General features: G+C 40.5%; 1 protein-coding gene across 1 annotated transcript; it reads right to left on the bottom strand.

The window, feature by feature from the left end:
- Positions 1–233: 233 nt before the first annotated feature.
- ak2 (adenylate kinase 2) lies at positions 234–12,846 on the bottom strand. Its single transcript, XM_080442024.1, has 7 exons — positions 12,662–12,846; positions 9,309–9,434; positions 8,524–8,634; positions 8,134–8,228; positions 6,291–6,363; positions 4,075–4,300; positions 234–532 (listed from the first exon to the last, which is right to left on the bottom strand). The coding sequence occupies exons 1-7, from the start codon at positions 12,758–12,760 to the stop codon at positions 525–527; spliced, it is 738 nt and encodes a 245-aa protein (XP_080298150.1). The 5' UTR covers positions 12,761–12,846; the 3' UTR covers positions 234–524.
- Between the last annotated feature and the right edge of the window lie 864 nt (positions 12,847–13,710).

Raw genomic sequence — 13,710 nt, 5'->3', positions numbered from 1 at the left:
CAGTCTTTCTACAGAATGCGGCTGTATACTGTCAGAGTTAAGATGGATTCCTAAAATATGAAAGTTTGAGAACCACTGCTCTAGCCTCATCTCCCCAACACCCATGACAAATAAAGGCTGGTTATTATGTGATAAATGTGAACAGTACAACTCTCGTTATGGAATGACACCCAGTGAGGAAAAGAAAATAGCCTGACACCCAGTGAGGAAAAAGAAATAGCTTGAACGCCATGTGAAGATTGTAGAAAATCATCTTTTGAGCTTTATTATTCTGTAAAAGCAGGGTGTCAACAGTACAACGGATTCACTTATTCCTGTCAGTGTAGCCTACTTAAAGAAACATGATTGGCTGACATCCAGACCCACACGGCAGCAGAACAGGACATTTCCTATGAAGTGCTATATTACAAGAGATTACTCTTCTTCTTTAATTCCCTCCAAACACCCAACCATCTCTCCATCTGTTCACCCACCACAATGTCTCTTCTCTCCGTAGTTAGGGTCCGAATGGAGAAGTGCAGGACTCAACCAGCTGGAAGAGAAAAGGCAAGATAGAGGGAAAGAGAAACAAAGTGTAGGGTGAGATACACAGAAAAAAGTTGTGTGCAAAAAATAAAATAACGGCACCATTCAAATGCTTAAATTAAATATCAATACACTGCTAGCAGTACCATGTGTTGGACATGTGGATACACAGCCCTCTTTCTACTGTCCCATCTTTTACTGCAAGTAGAGGACCAGCCTTCCTTACCTCATGAAAGGTAGCACAATTAGTTTGCAAAGAACTTACATGACCAGCCTTACTCTTTAAGGTAGCATTCACATGAATGTTTAACAGTTTCAAGGAAACCATACACGTCAACAGTTTTCTAAAATAATTAATGAAATGGAACCACGGCATGATTAAGCACATGCCTTTGTTAGGTAGATTCAGCATAAAATTGTCTCATCAAGCTAAATATAAGACTGAACATTCAACCGCCACAGCAGTATGGCAAAACATCTGCTTCTGTTTTTCTTCACAAAAGCACTGAGAGCACAGGGAAATATTATGTCAGCCATTCAAGGGAAAACTGTAGTTGACACAGTCGGCATGCAAGGTGTTTCAAGAGAAATGCAAACAACAGGTGACTGGGGTGGGGGGACAACGCATATGGGAGGGAAACCTAAGCGGAAGAGTAGGAAAGAAGACTACGTCAAAATCCTTATTCCGTACTGTTTTCTAAAGGCATCCAGAGGCCAGATTGGATAGACTATTTCAAGTGATGTTGACAATTTCAAAGTAAAATCCAGCATAAGTGCCATGTGCCATGTTCAAATTAATAGAGAGGGACCCTTAATCTGCAGTCAGAGTGCAGGATAGCTATTCTGTTGGATCTCTTCAAATTGGATATATTGCATAAAATTGCAAGTGTTATTCGTCAGATCACTTATTAAATTTAAGGGGTGGTGTTGTTACATTCATGACCAAAAGGTCATGAATGTAACACCAACTTAACAGTGTATATGCTTAAATTAGTAGGTGTATAAGCTTAAATTAGTGTACAGTACATTTCTACCAGTATATTCCTGAGTTGGCTTGCTACATTGTACTGAAATCTTAAAACACTAGGTCAATACTTAATCTTTAAAACGTTATCTTTTAGAGTGCCGAGGTTCAGATAACTTGCATGTAACCCTCCTGCCCTTAGCCTAAACTCCATTGTCAGAACCTTTCCTCTAGTGAGTCGGTCTCAATAAAAGTGTGCACAGCACTATCTTTAAAAAAATAAAAACTCTTTTCAATGTTATCTATACATCCTTTGAATTTAACAAATATAATTGTGGTGTAAAATCAATATCCTCATTTTCAAGGAACTGCTTAATCACTAAGATAACAAGCAGATCAGTTGCTTGACTTCAACGTGTCCAATCCATTAAACAAGGGTATATTCTATTGCTTTGGCACAGTGCATGTTTAGTGAAATACTTAAGTAACTAACTTAACACAGCCTTCCGTACAGCTCATCATAGTGTAGAAGAGGTTAAATCTCAATTTGTCAATCATCAGTTAAATTGGCCAATTTAGGCTTAGTTTGGTATATTCATAAAGTATAATATCCTAAATATAATTTCATTTTATCCTACAATACAGAATCTGTTATAAACCCCTGGGAATTGATTTCCCTGCATTACAGTTGGAGGAAATTAACAATTTCACAATGCAGCAATGCTCAGCAGGGAATACCAGGGACAGTCTCAACCGAGACCGGAACGCTCGCCCCAAAACACACTTGGCCCGATTTCTTTTGCGGAACGCTCGCCCCCAGCGGCGAAACACTCGCCCCACTTGGCACGGAACACTCGCCCCCAGCAGGAGACCACTGACCCCACTTGGCGCGGAACGCTCACCCCCAGCGAGGCGGACCACTTGGCCCGCTTGGTGAGAACAGACTACAGCCCCTAATATTAAGTTAGGAAGTAGTTATGCTAAAAGGCACCGCCAAGCGAGCAGTCAGGCGAGCGAGTCGCCATGCCGAACGTTGCGAAGTCCACTTCAGCACCATTCGAGTTACGTGCGATACTGACAGAATATTAAATCATCAATGAGAAACTTTCTCAAAATAATGTGTCATTATTATGAGAGAGTTTGATAACGTTTGTCGTCATTTTGATTTCTGATTTTTAGATACCAAGTCATTATATTGAGATACTATGTCATTATTTTGAGAAGTAATTATTTCAATAATTTTCTCTAAAAATAATTCCCCCATCACATTTGCGTAAATCCATACTTTGCTTCCATACATACTAACTTGACATTTAAATACTTTGTGATCATCAACTTTCTGCACTTTCTGGCACTCTTTGTATGACTTTTGCAAATAAACCGTTTGGCACTTAAGGGCTATGCATAGAGGCTTTACGTGTACTGGACCTCTGGTCTGATTAGGTGTCAGACCTCTAAGTGACTGGAACACAAGTGCTTTGTCAGGCGAAAACATGACAACAGCACGTTGCTCTAGTGTGGGAACCTGGTCAATGATGCCAAAGTGAGGTAAGCAACTCTGAGCTCAAGTCAGAACACTCAGTCTTTTAAACATTCTAAAATCAAAAGTAATATACATTCTATAATATAATTACAATGCATTTATATCCATTAGGCATTAACATTAGCATTTATCAGTTTTAGCCGGTACAGTCTCTCTAGTGTCCAGTAGGAGTCCAAAGAGTCAACATCACCCAGAGAGGAGCACTTGTCCAGGAATTAAGTAGAGAGGAGGCAAGGATTTAGGTGGAGAAGAGGAAATATAGGAGAGTAGACAAAAATAGCTATAAATAAATATAAATAAATAAATGTAATATTCGGTGAGTAGTGGAGTGTAGTTAAGGAGGCGAAGAATAATCAGTTCTGTTGTCCAGAGAGAGAGAGGGGGGGGATTGCAGGTGGGTGAAGAGTTCCAAGTTGATCAAAAGTAGAGAGCTGCGATTGATTTATATTTAGTAGTGCGCCGTGGTGTGCACCGGAAATAGCATATCTACAAGCTCACAATGCATTGTGATCTTGAAGATCTGCTATTTTCGGGGCACACAACTAAGTATAATGTAAACCAGGCTTAGGGCCAAGTCAGTTTATGCACGAGTTAAGCAAACCAAAAACTTTATATCACCAGCATATGTTGGAGAATGATCACCAGTATACAGCCAATATTACATGTGTGAACAGTTATTTTTCAAAGCCACATACTAATGGATGACTACTGATTTGTGTTACACTCTGTTTTGTTTTAGGCCATCTCTTGATACCCACTCCTTGATATCGTTTCTTGGCTACGTTTTATTTGCATTTTTGCAACAAAAAACATAATGATTGCTACTTTTGCACTTTTGCTGTATACTATACAGAGAACAGTCCAGCCGGTGTGACGTTTGCTTAACCCTCGCACAGTCTCCAATCCTTGGCGAAAGAAAGAAGGCAGAAAGAAGAACAATGAAGAAAAGTTTGAGTTGAGTTGGAAGAAGAAGGTTCACCAGGTGAAATGTTAGAATTATTTTTTGGGGATTTGTTTTAGAGGAACGAGACTTGGTCTTTACAGGCAGAGGCGCGGGCAGCAGCACTGGTCGCCGCGGTAGCAGAGAAGGCGGCTACGATGGCGGCAAAGACAACGTTGGGTGTCTGGGCGGCGTCGACAGCTGTGTGCAGGCCCCGTTTGCTGTAGTACTGCACCAGAGGCACCGTCTGCCGGTGGTACGCGTCCAGGCGCGAGCGCAGTGTCGACTCATTGTCATCGCTGCGCCTCATCAGGGGTTCGCCCGTCACCTGGGAGAGGAGAGGACAAAGAGGGAGTTTTGCTTTTCTTTTTTGTTGTCATGGCAGTCTTTATTGTGTAATTGTAAAATAAAGTGACAAAGAGAGAGATAGAGACAGAGACACTGAGAAAGAGAGGAGAGCGGACTGAAAAAGCTATGGTGAAAGAGAGGCGATTGTGCCAAAACATTAGCGTGATATACCATCCCGGTCGCGGAATTCACATTTCATTTTCATTCAGCAGACCGCTGAATGAAAATGAAATTTGTGACCAGGATGGTTTACCAGGCGACCAAAACATGGGGGTACGGGGAGAAAGACACGAGGAGAATAGTAATAAAGAGGGGTGAAGGTGGAGAGAGATAAAAGAGGAAATTTTGAGATGACACGGAGCAAGACGGAAGGGTAAAAGGGGACACATGAAAGGCAGATGAAGAGGGAGAGAATAATGAGCCACAGTGCTGGTCAGCTCAGTCACTCTTGCCAATTTGATCACAGTCAGTGCATACACTCACACACACACTATGGGTTCCGAGCAGCTACTGTACAGCTCTACACACACACACACACACACACACACACACACACACACCACTTGTTATGTACTGGGAGCCCTCTCATGTTTTGCCAATGAAACAGGAGCTCAGCGCCGCAATAGCAATACTCCTTTCAAAACTGACGGGATTGTGTGTCACTGTGAAAGGGTCTTTGTTTGCAAATGTGCCACTGGGTTTCACACGTTACATGAAACGAGCACACAGATACACGGTCTTATCGATGCACATTCCTCCACAAATGGAGTTTTTACATTAGCGTATGAAGAAACGCTGGTACAAGGTACTCTGTACTGTCCACACCAGGTCGGCCAGGTACAGCCAGGTACAGCTCACCTTGTGAAGCTAGGTCTGAATTAGTCTCTTATTAGTCCTGGCGAAAGTGCAATCCACTCTGGATGCCCTGGTCTAGTGTTGATGAACTTTTTAAACAGTGTATGACTTATACCTTAGTGGTGTTATGATGTCAGCATCTACTTAAAGGACTGACTGAATCAAATAACATTTTCAGCCTCAGGCTGACACACAGAACTAGTTGTTAAGCTATTCCTTCACTTTTCTTAAGTACATTTACTGTCTCTTCCAAACCCACCCTATTGTAGCCACAATCACCTCTCCTTCCTTTTGTTAAAGGAGTAGTTCACCCCAAAAAAATAATCTATCAATTACACACCCCATGAAGCCTTGAATTCATCATCAATCGTCAGTCGTCAATAAGAGACTCGGTAAGAGACTCTTTGAGTCGACTCCACCGGTGATCAAATTATTGGCTCAGGAATGCGACAAAAACTAAAAAGTCTCCATGAATTCAAGGCTTCATGGGGTGTGTGATTGATAGAAAATAAGTAATTTGGGTGAACTACTCCTTTAAGATAACAATCAGTTGACATGTTGTCCAACAATAATCAGTTGACAGTTGTCCATCCTTTTTCCAGTTAACTACCCAGCCAATCCACACTCCCATTCTGGCAGCAACACCGCTTGTCATCCTGGCTCAAGCACCTCTATCAACGTAGAACAAGAGCAAAATACTGAGCTGAAGGTGACAGATGCATCATGTCTAGTTATATTATTTAGACTATTTAAAGGACAACATGGATGTTTCCTCTGTGTGGTGGTCAGTAGAACAGTTAATGCTCAAAGTCGCTTCAGGGAGTTGGCAGGTTATCCACAGTAGTTTAATTTACAGCGACGGTTATTTTACTTATATTCAGTAACTACGTGTTTTGTCCACAGTAAACCACCCACTCTTCCAAGCCCTGACATCACCACTAGTCACTGCCGCTTAAAACAAGGATATCATCCTCGACAGGGAGCTGGTTTAAGCAAAACATTTTTTTATATGTCCTCAAAAGGATAGAGGGCAGTACATTGTTTAGACTAAGCTTTAGACCAGCAAAGATAAGACAGGAAAGCGTATTCGTAGCATTGATGGTTAAATTACTTACATCATCTTTCATGGGTTCTTTGGGAGGGTTGAACTCTTCGTGATAGGAGCGTCCACTTGGCTGGTGAATTAGCCTGGGTAAGTGGTGGTGGTGTTAGGAGATGTCAGAGGATGAGGATAGGACAAGGGAGGGAAATAGAAAGGAGGACAGATTAATGACAGATGGTCGTGGTGATATAGCAATAACATACGTGTTTCACATTGCACTCTCTGCCTCGGTCTTTCACATACATCTTGTCCTATTTTAAAGGCTTACGCTGCGGCCAATCACCACAGTACAAAGGAGCCACATTGATTCTGCACCAATCAACCACAGGTGTACTCTATTCAGCTATGGGCTCAGATAATGTCAGGTGATTATGGTGAATAAAGACAACAAAAGCGCACCAGTAATAACAAAACAAAACATTTTAACAGAAACCTTTCCAGAGCAGTTGTCCCTTATAGAGTTTCTGACTTTCCAAGGGGTAGTGCATTGAATGTACAGTAGGAGCTATGAACTGTAGGCACAGAAATGCATTCTGCATACAGTAGACCTCATACCTAATCTAATTCTACTGATCTTTAAAATGGAAACACAATGGAAACTTGTCCCAGGACAAGTGTTTTACTGTACTTCCGTGCGGTTTACATTTTGTGACTTATTCAATCAATCAATATTATTAAAACTGTAGTCTACTAGAGTTTATGACCATCTCTCATCCCCTGCTCTTAAATTGGAGGATAGTGACAGGGCTGTGTAGGGAAAACAAACGTGTACTTTATGTTCTATAGGCTATATATCTTTATTTGAATTTGAATTTTACATGATGGATTATGGTGTCACATTTGTACATATTTGGCAACATTTGCTAAATTTTCAGATCATTTCAACATACATGAACGTAATTATAATTTATTGGAGAGCAAAGAGGGGACCCGTTAAATTTCCCTGGGACCCATTTGACCACCTGCGGATCCCGGGACCCACTACATTGAAAACGGTTTAACATCACTGATTCACAAAACAATCTTTGTTGTTGTGTATTAAGAATTTCAGGGACTTAGGGAAGTCTGCATTGTGCAGTGGGTGCATACACAACGCCATCTAGTGGGCAGACAATACAGTCCATTTCAGATGTTCAACCACACAAACCCTAGCGTCCCTATACTGGCCATGTCATAGTAAGCGAACATACAATGAAAATAAGCGAACATACAATGAAAATAGGCCAACATACAGATGGGTACAGATTGCACAGATATGACTACAGGTGTGCCTTGAGATTTTGGCTTGCCCTTCGATGTGCCTTGTGCACAAAAAGTCAGAAAACCACTGATATATTCAATTATTCCTTGATTGATTGATTGAATACTTTATTAACAGTTTGCAAATTGTACAGCGGTACGGTTTACAACTCTTTAACAACACACTGATGTGTTTTAGCAACCATAAAATGTATATATTGCACAATGACTAATAGATTACCCCTGAAACCAATTTAGACAAACCACCAATCTACTTCATGCAGGCTAGTAGGCTAGTAGGCAAGTTACTGCCATTTAGTGCATGCACCATTGAAGGCAGTGTTTCACATAGGTCTTAAACCAGTGAGTGTTAAATCTAGGGGCATCATGGTCGCTAGTGGGATTTTTGTTTACACTTTTGGTGTAGTGTTGACAGCAGTTTTTCAAGTCGCTCGTGAGAATATTCAGACTCATGGGAGAATAGTCATGATTATGCCACCAATGTAAGTTCATCACAATAAATGTATCTTGTTTTTTTTAATTGTTTTTTAATTATTCTCCCACCCACACATGACTTGATTGTTCATTCCTGTAGCATGAAATCAAACTACTCCTACCTGCCACAGATCCTGCGGACCAGCAGAGAATCATCAACATTGAACTCAATCACTGAGTCGAGCTTCTCTTGTCTCTTGTCCATCAAGTCATCGAGCTGGCAGGGAGAGGGACATACACAAAACAACAAATAAACCATCGTTTTGATTATTAGAAACAACAGTAGCTTAGTTTTGTTGTCCTTCCTTATGCAATAAAACACACACAGTAGAACTGCATTACTGCATTTGGTAATCCAACTGAAAAGGTTCACATGCTACTGAGAGATCTACGCATTGTTTAATTATATCTTGGGTTAAAATGCTGCACTCAAGTGTTGTCTTAGATACGTACAGATACGTACAGACTGAGTGATATCTTCATGTAAAAATGATGTCCAGTCAAAACCTCACCATCTCTGCTTGTTTGACGGTGCGGGGGAAACCATCCAACAGGAAGCCCTTCTTGCAGGGTGGCGTGTCCAGGTTCTTCTCTATGAGTTCCACCACCATCTCGTCACTGACCTACACAAGCAAGACAAGGACAACCTCAGTCCATTCATACGCTTATTTGCTGCGACTAGCATGAGGCTTAATCGATCAATTACTGTTTAGGGGTTTCTGTTCTTTGATGGTGTAAAATGATTGAGTCGGAAAGTAATATATTTTCTTGTCAGCACCATGTCATATGTTTTCATCAATACAATGTACTTGACTTACTAGTGTTGTTAACAAGCAACAAAATAGTCCCCCCCCCCCAGTACCTGTCTAATAAATAGACAGGTACTGTTCCTTGAGAAACAGTATAGTCTCTTACACAGTATGTTCCCTCCGAACCCTCCCAAGTTGGTGCGTCGCTCATGACTGACACCCAACTTAGGAGTCATACATGACGGACATCATAGTTAAAACTTAGATAATTAAAACTATAAACGTTTTTAAAATTCTTCAAAAAGTCCTGCTATTCCCAGGAGACAAGTGTGAACGAAGCTTCCAGGTGTAAGTATGGCAGAGCTAGAACGTTCCAATGTTTTGAGGAGAAGTTTTGGGAATATAACATGGGTTCAAGATGTCAAAGGTGAAAACATTAAAATGATCGATTCAATAGCAATGTCTCCTCTATTAAAAAAAACAAAGTAAATTTAAGTCCTGGAAATGTTACAGCATGCTTGCAAATAGACACTGCATAGTCATCTTACCAGTTTTCCAGCATCCATGGTCTCTTTAAGCCTCTTGCCGAGCGCAGAGCCTGATGCCACCATGGCCCTCAGCATGTCTCCAGTGGCCAAGTGGCATACACAGTACTGATCTGCCAGCCGCGGGGCCTGGGGTGAAATTGGGTGGAGGTCAAGACATTAGGTCAGAAACAGTCTTTTGTGAACTAGTCAGAAGAAAAAATAAATCTCCAAAATGTTTACAGTGTATGGCAAAGGGCTTAGATAAAGAGTAAAATTAAAGCAGCTGGTAAATTTGTCTTCCCTTCCTTACCTATCAATATGGCAGGTAGTCAACTATAATTTTGGTAGCGATATAATGGTGTAAAGTCAAGTGTAAGGTCCAAGTGGCAAGTTAAAAAACTGGCGTGTGAATTTTAACATAAAGTTAACCAAACACTTGGACAGGTAGAATTCCCAACATGGTGAACATGCTTTTATTTGTTTACACCTACAGTGCAAGTCAAATGAACTAGGGCTAGGCTATCAACATATTTTGCAGGCTGGGACAAGCCTGCTAGATTCTGACATGTTCATGGTCAAAATACAAAGGAACAGCTACTCTTTCCATCAAACACACTGCCTTCAAGGTTTGATGTATACATTCCAGTCATGAACAGGAGACACAGATGAGGGGAATGATAGTAAACAATGTGTGTCAAACACCCCAAGATTTGAGACAACACAGATATGATGTGCTCGTCCCCTACTACAACACATGGCACTCAATTTAAGAAACAAACTAGAAATGACTGGTGTAGTGGTGAAAGGTACACTACACCTGTATGAAAAACGTTGCTTAAAGGACATTTAGAGAATTCATTAACATGCATTCTGTCTGGCTTTCCAACACTCATACAGGACATTTTGAAGTTTCACTGATATGGGAATACGTCAGAGTTTCCTGTAACTGTTTGTTTTGACATTTGCGACACAAAGCCTAATGGGGAATTGTGCAACCTCTGGTATGCAGCCAGACCACAACTAATGGGCTACTGGGAGGGGAGCAGTACCGTCTATGCAGCACTGCCTTTGGTACATTGCACGTGAACCTACATTGTTTTTAAGCAGAGGCAACTGCAAGACAAGAGGTACACTATTATCAAAGAAGTCATGAAGCAATTATTTTAGTAATATGAACAAAGACATGTAGACAGAGCTCTCAAATGATTGGCATTTAAGTAAAACATTTAATTTGTTACCATGTTACAGTTCAAGAGAAAGCTCATTCACTATATGGACACTCATATAACAACAAGGTACAAAGTAAAATCCTCAGGTGCTAATTTATCCATTTGTAACTTTGAGAGTGTACAAATGTATACATCTACTTTGCGAGTGACCTCTGGCATCCCTATTTCGACGCCAGTGGTGCCCCAATCCTCATAATTTAGATAGCCACGGTAGTACAATACTTTTAAATACACTGTGGTGTCATAAACACCCACAGTAGACAGTACAATATATTTAAATACCAGTGTTATATTTACACACACACACACACACACACACACACACACAGTATATTTATATCATTTAATTCAGTTACTTAAAATCTAATAACATCAAATATTCATATAAAATACAAGTGTAAGTGTAGCAGAGTGGCTCAGAGCCTCTGCCTGTAGTAGACCAAACGCCTAATATCTCAACTATATTGTAGCCTACTACCATGTGCGTCTCAATATGACACTGTGGTATTTAAATATTTTGTACTACCATGGGCATCTAAAAAACATTTCTATAAAAACTTGACCAAGCCTCGTTTGAGTTGGACTTGGGAGTGAAATGTGTTGCAAAAGACTGCTTTAGACACCTCCTGGTTATTATTAAGCCAGACTGAAAAATCTTACACAGCTGATTATGTCTGGCACCTAATGTTCCACTGTATGACCACCAGTATTATCTTTTCATCTCTTGCCCACTCGATACAAACAAAACACACATCATGCCACTTTGTTAGTGACCCTGATCAAACTGTTTCAAGTTCAGCAAGTATCCACCAGGTCACATTAAAGTTACCACTTAAGCCCTATTTTATACTTCATAGCACAATAGTGTTACTCTGCGAAAATAACAATACAAGCTTGTAGATCTGCTATATTTGAAAAATGACATATGCCTCAAATAGGGAATGTGATGCCAGGTTTAAAGACAAGACAGGAGTTTATAGATTCAATAGCCTGTGAGGACTTCAACCCTAATAACCTATGCTTATAACCTGGTTATAACTCTATGCTTCACCCCCATCGCTGTGATTGGCTGAGACGCACCCAGCCCCCCCCCCCTTTCATTAGGAAATACATAATGATTATGGTCGCGAAATGACATTTCAACTGGTCTTCAAAGTTAAAGTGACAGACTGGTTGCCCCGCTAACAGTGTTGCCAGGTCCGCTTATTATAAGCTTATTTTTCTGTAAAGTTCCTTGTAAATACTGGTAGTTCCGGGTTGCGTTTTTTGGGGCTTGTTCGTTTCTTAAGTGTAGTTGCTTATTTGGGCTTGTTTCCTAATGTTGTCGCATTGCGACGCGTTGCGAGCTTGTAGATTGGCTTTTTTTCAAATTGCCGTAGTAGCCTACAGTCGTTTCTTTTGGGCTTGTTTTCCTAGATCTGGTTGCTTATTTCTATCACATCATCTGGCAACACTAAAACTAGCCTGCCAGTGGCACTCAACATAAGTTCCTAGCTTGCAAACTGTCTTTGCAGCACCGGAGAATCGCTGTCTGTCTGTCGAGACATCGGTGCATGATGCGACTGATCGGTGACTTTGTGATGAGAATTCGTGACAAAATAAAACCGGAGTCAGCTTAGCCCACACTGGTGTCTGCCAGTGTTGCCATGTCCGCTTATTATAAGCGACTATAGGCTTCTTTTTCTGTAAAGTTTCTTGTAAAAATTGTTAGTTGCGGTTTTTTGGGCTCGTTTGTAAAGTGTACTTGCTTATTTAGGCTTGCTTCCACATTATTTAAACCAGTGGTTATCAAATATTTTCATGAATATGTGTTATGCCACAGGGAGCATTTGTGTTGTTAGAATGTTTCAAAAACAATATTCCATATTTATTGCAAAAGTTTTATAGCCCATCTAAGTCGATCTACAAGCTCACAAAGCGTCACATCGCGACGCGTTGTGAGCTTGAAGATCGGCTATTTTCAATGCACATAGGTTTAAAGTCCTCATAATGGCCGAGTTGCTTCTTTTGGGTTTGTTTTCCTTGACCTGGTTGCTTATTTCTCTCGCAAAACCTGGCAACACTGGTGTCTACTGTCGGCCATGCGCTTTCCATTGCTAAGGTTAAGGCTAGCAGCTATTAGCTCGACTGAAACAAGTCTCTCACCTGCGTCCCTTTGCCGGCCCCGGGCGGTCCGAGCAAAATCGCCCGAATCCCCTTTTGCACGTCGGCCACGGCCTCTTTCAGCTGTGTGCTGGGGGCCATTGTCTGTACAGTCGGGGGGGAAACAAACAGGGTGACACAAACTTTATGACGGCCGTGTGGCACTTTGGGCTTTGAGAGGAAGTACCTCCGCCTCCTTTTCAAAATAATTTAGTAAAACCAGCGTTGCCATCTCGGCTTATTATAAGCGACTTTGGGCATATATTTCTGTTAAGTTTTTTAGTTAAGTTTTTTAGTTTAGTCATGTTTATTTCAAATATGTTAAAAAAAACAGAATATATATATTTTTTTTTGCACTGTCGAAATCACAACAATGAGATGAATATCAGATTAAGATATAGCAAAAAAGAAACTAAAGGGGGGGAAAAAAGATAGAGAAAGTAATCAAAACATATCCGAAAAGGAGTGAGAAGAATATATATATATATACTCTTCAATGATATATCAAAATATATATCCTATATAAATATATACATATCCTAAATACAAAATACTACAATACTACCCTATATTCTATGTATAGTACATACTATAAGTTGCTTGTAAAAATTGGAGGTTGCGGTTTTTGGGGTTTGTTTCTAAAGTGCACTTGCTTATTTGGGCTTGCATTAAAAACATTTTTTTATTTAAACCTGTACTGGTTTAATTTTTTTTTTTTTTTAGAACCACGTGGTTCTAGCATATGTTCATGAAAATGTTTTGAACCCAGGGGAGCATTGTGTTGTTAGATTGTTTCAAACATATTCCAAATTTTATTGCAAGAGTTTTGGAAAATAGCAGATCTAGCTTGTAGATTGGCTATTTTCAAATAGCCGTCCAGAAGGTTTAAAGTGCTCATGTGGCCTAATTGCTTCTTTTGGACTTGTTTCAAGACCTGGTTGCTTATTTCTCACAAAATATGGCAACACTGAGTAAAACCCGCCCCCCGTGAGAGGACACGCGTATTTCATTGGCCATCAGAGGGCTCAGTTGTTCTCTACGCCGGTTGTCTA

Source organism: Gymnoscopelus braueri (genome assembly GCF_963280865.1).
Source record: "Gymnoscopelus braueri genome assembly, chromosome: 11".
Taxonomy (NCBI): Eukaryota; Metazoa; Chordata; class Actinopteri; order Myctophiformes; family Myctophidae; genus Gymnoscopelus; species Gymnoscopelus braueri.
Note: the sequence above shows the minus strand (reverse complement) of the source record. Positions and strands in the feature narration are given on the sequence as shown.

What these genes read in the sequence shown, in the direction of transcription:
- ak2 (XM_080442024.1), bottom strand. Translation starts at nt 12,760, where the DNA reads ATGGCCCCCAGCACACAGCTGAAAGAGGCCGTGGCCGACGTGCAAAAG. An exon ending in GTCCGCAGGATCTGTGGCAG is followed by an intron (nt 6,364 to 8,133) that starts GTAGGAGTAGTT and finishes CCACTTACCCAG; the next exon opens with GCTAATTCACCAGCCAAGTG. An exon ending in AAGAACCCATGAAAGATGAT is followed by an intron (nt 4,301 to 6,290) that starts GTAAGTAATTTA and finishes CTCCTCTCCCAG; the next exon opens with GTGACGGGCGAACCCCTGAT.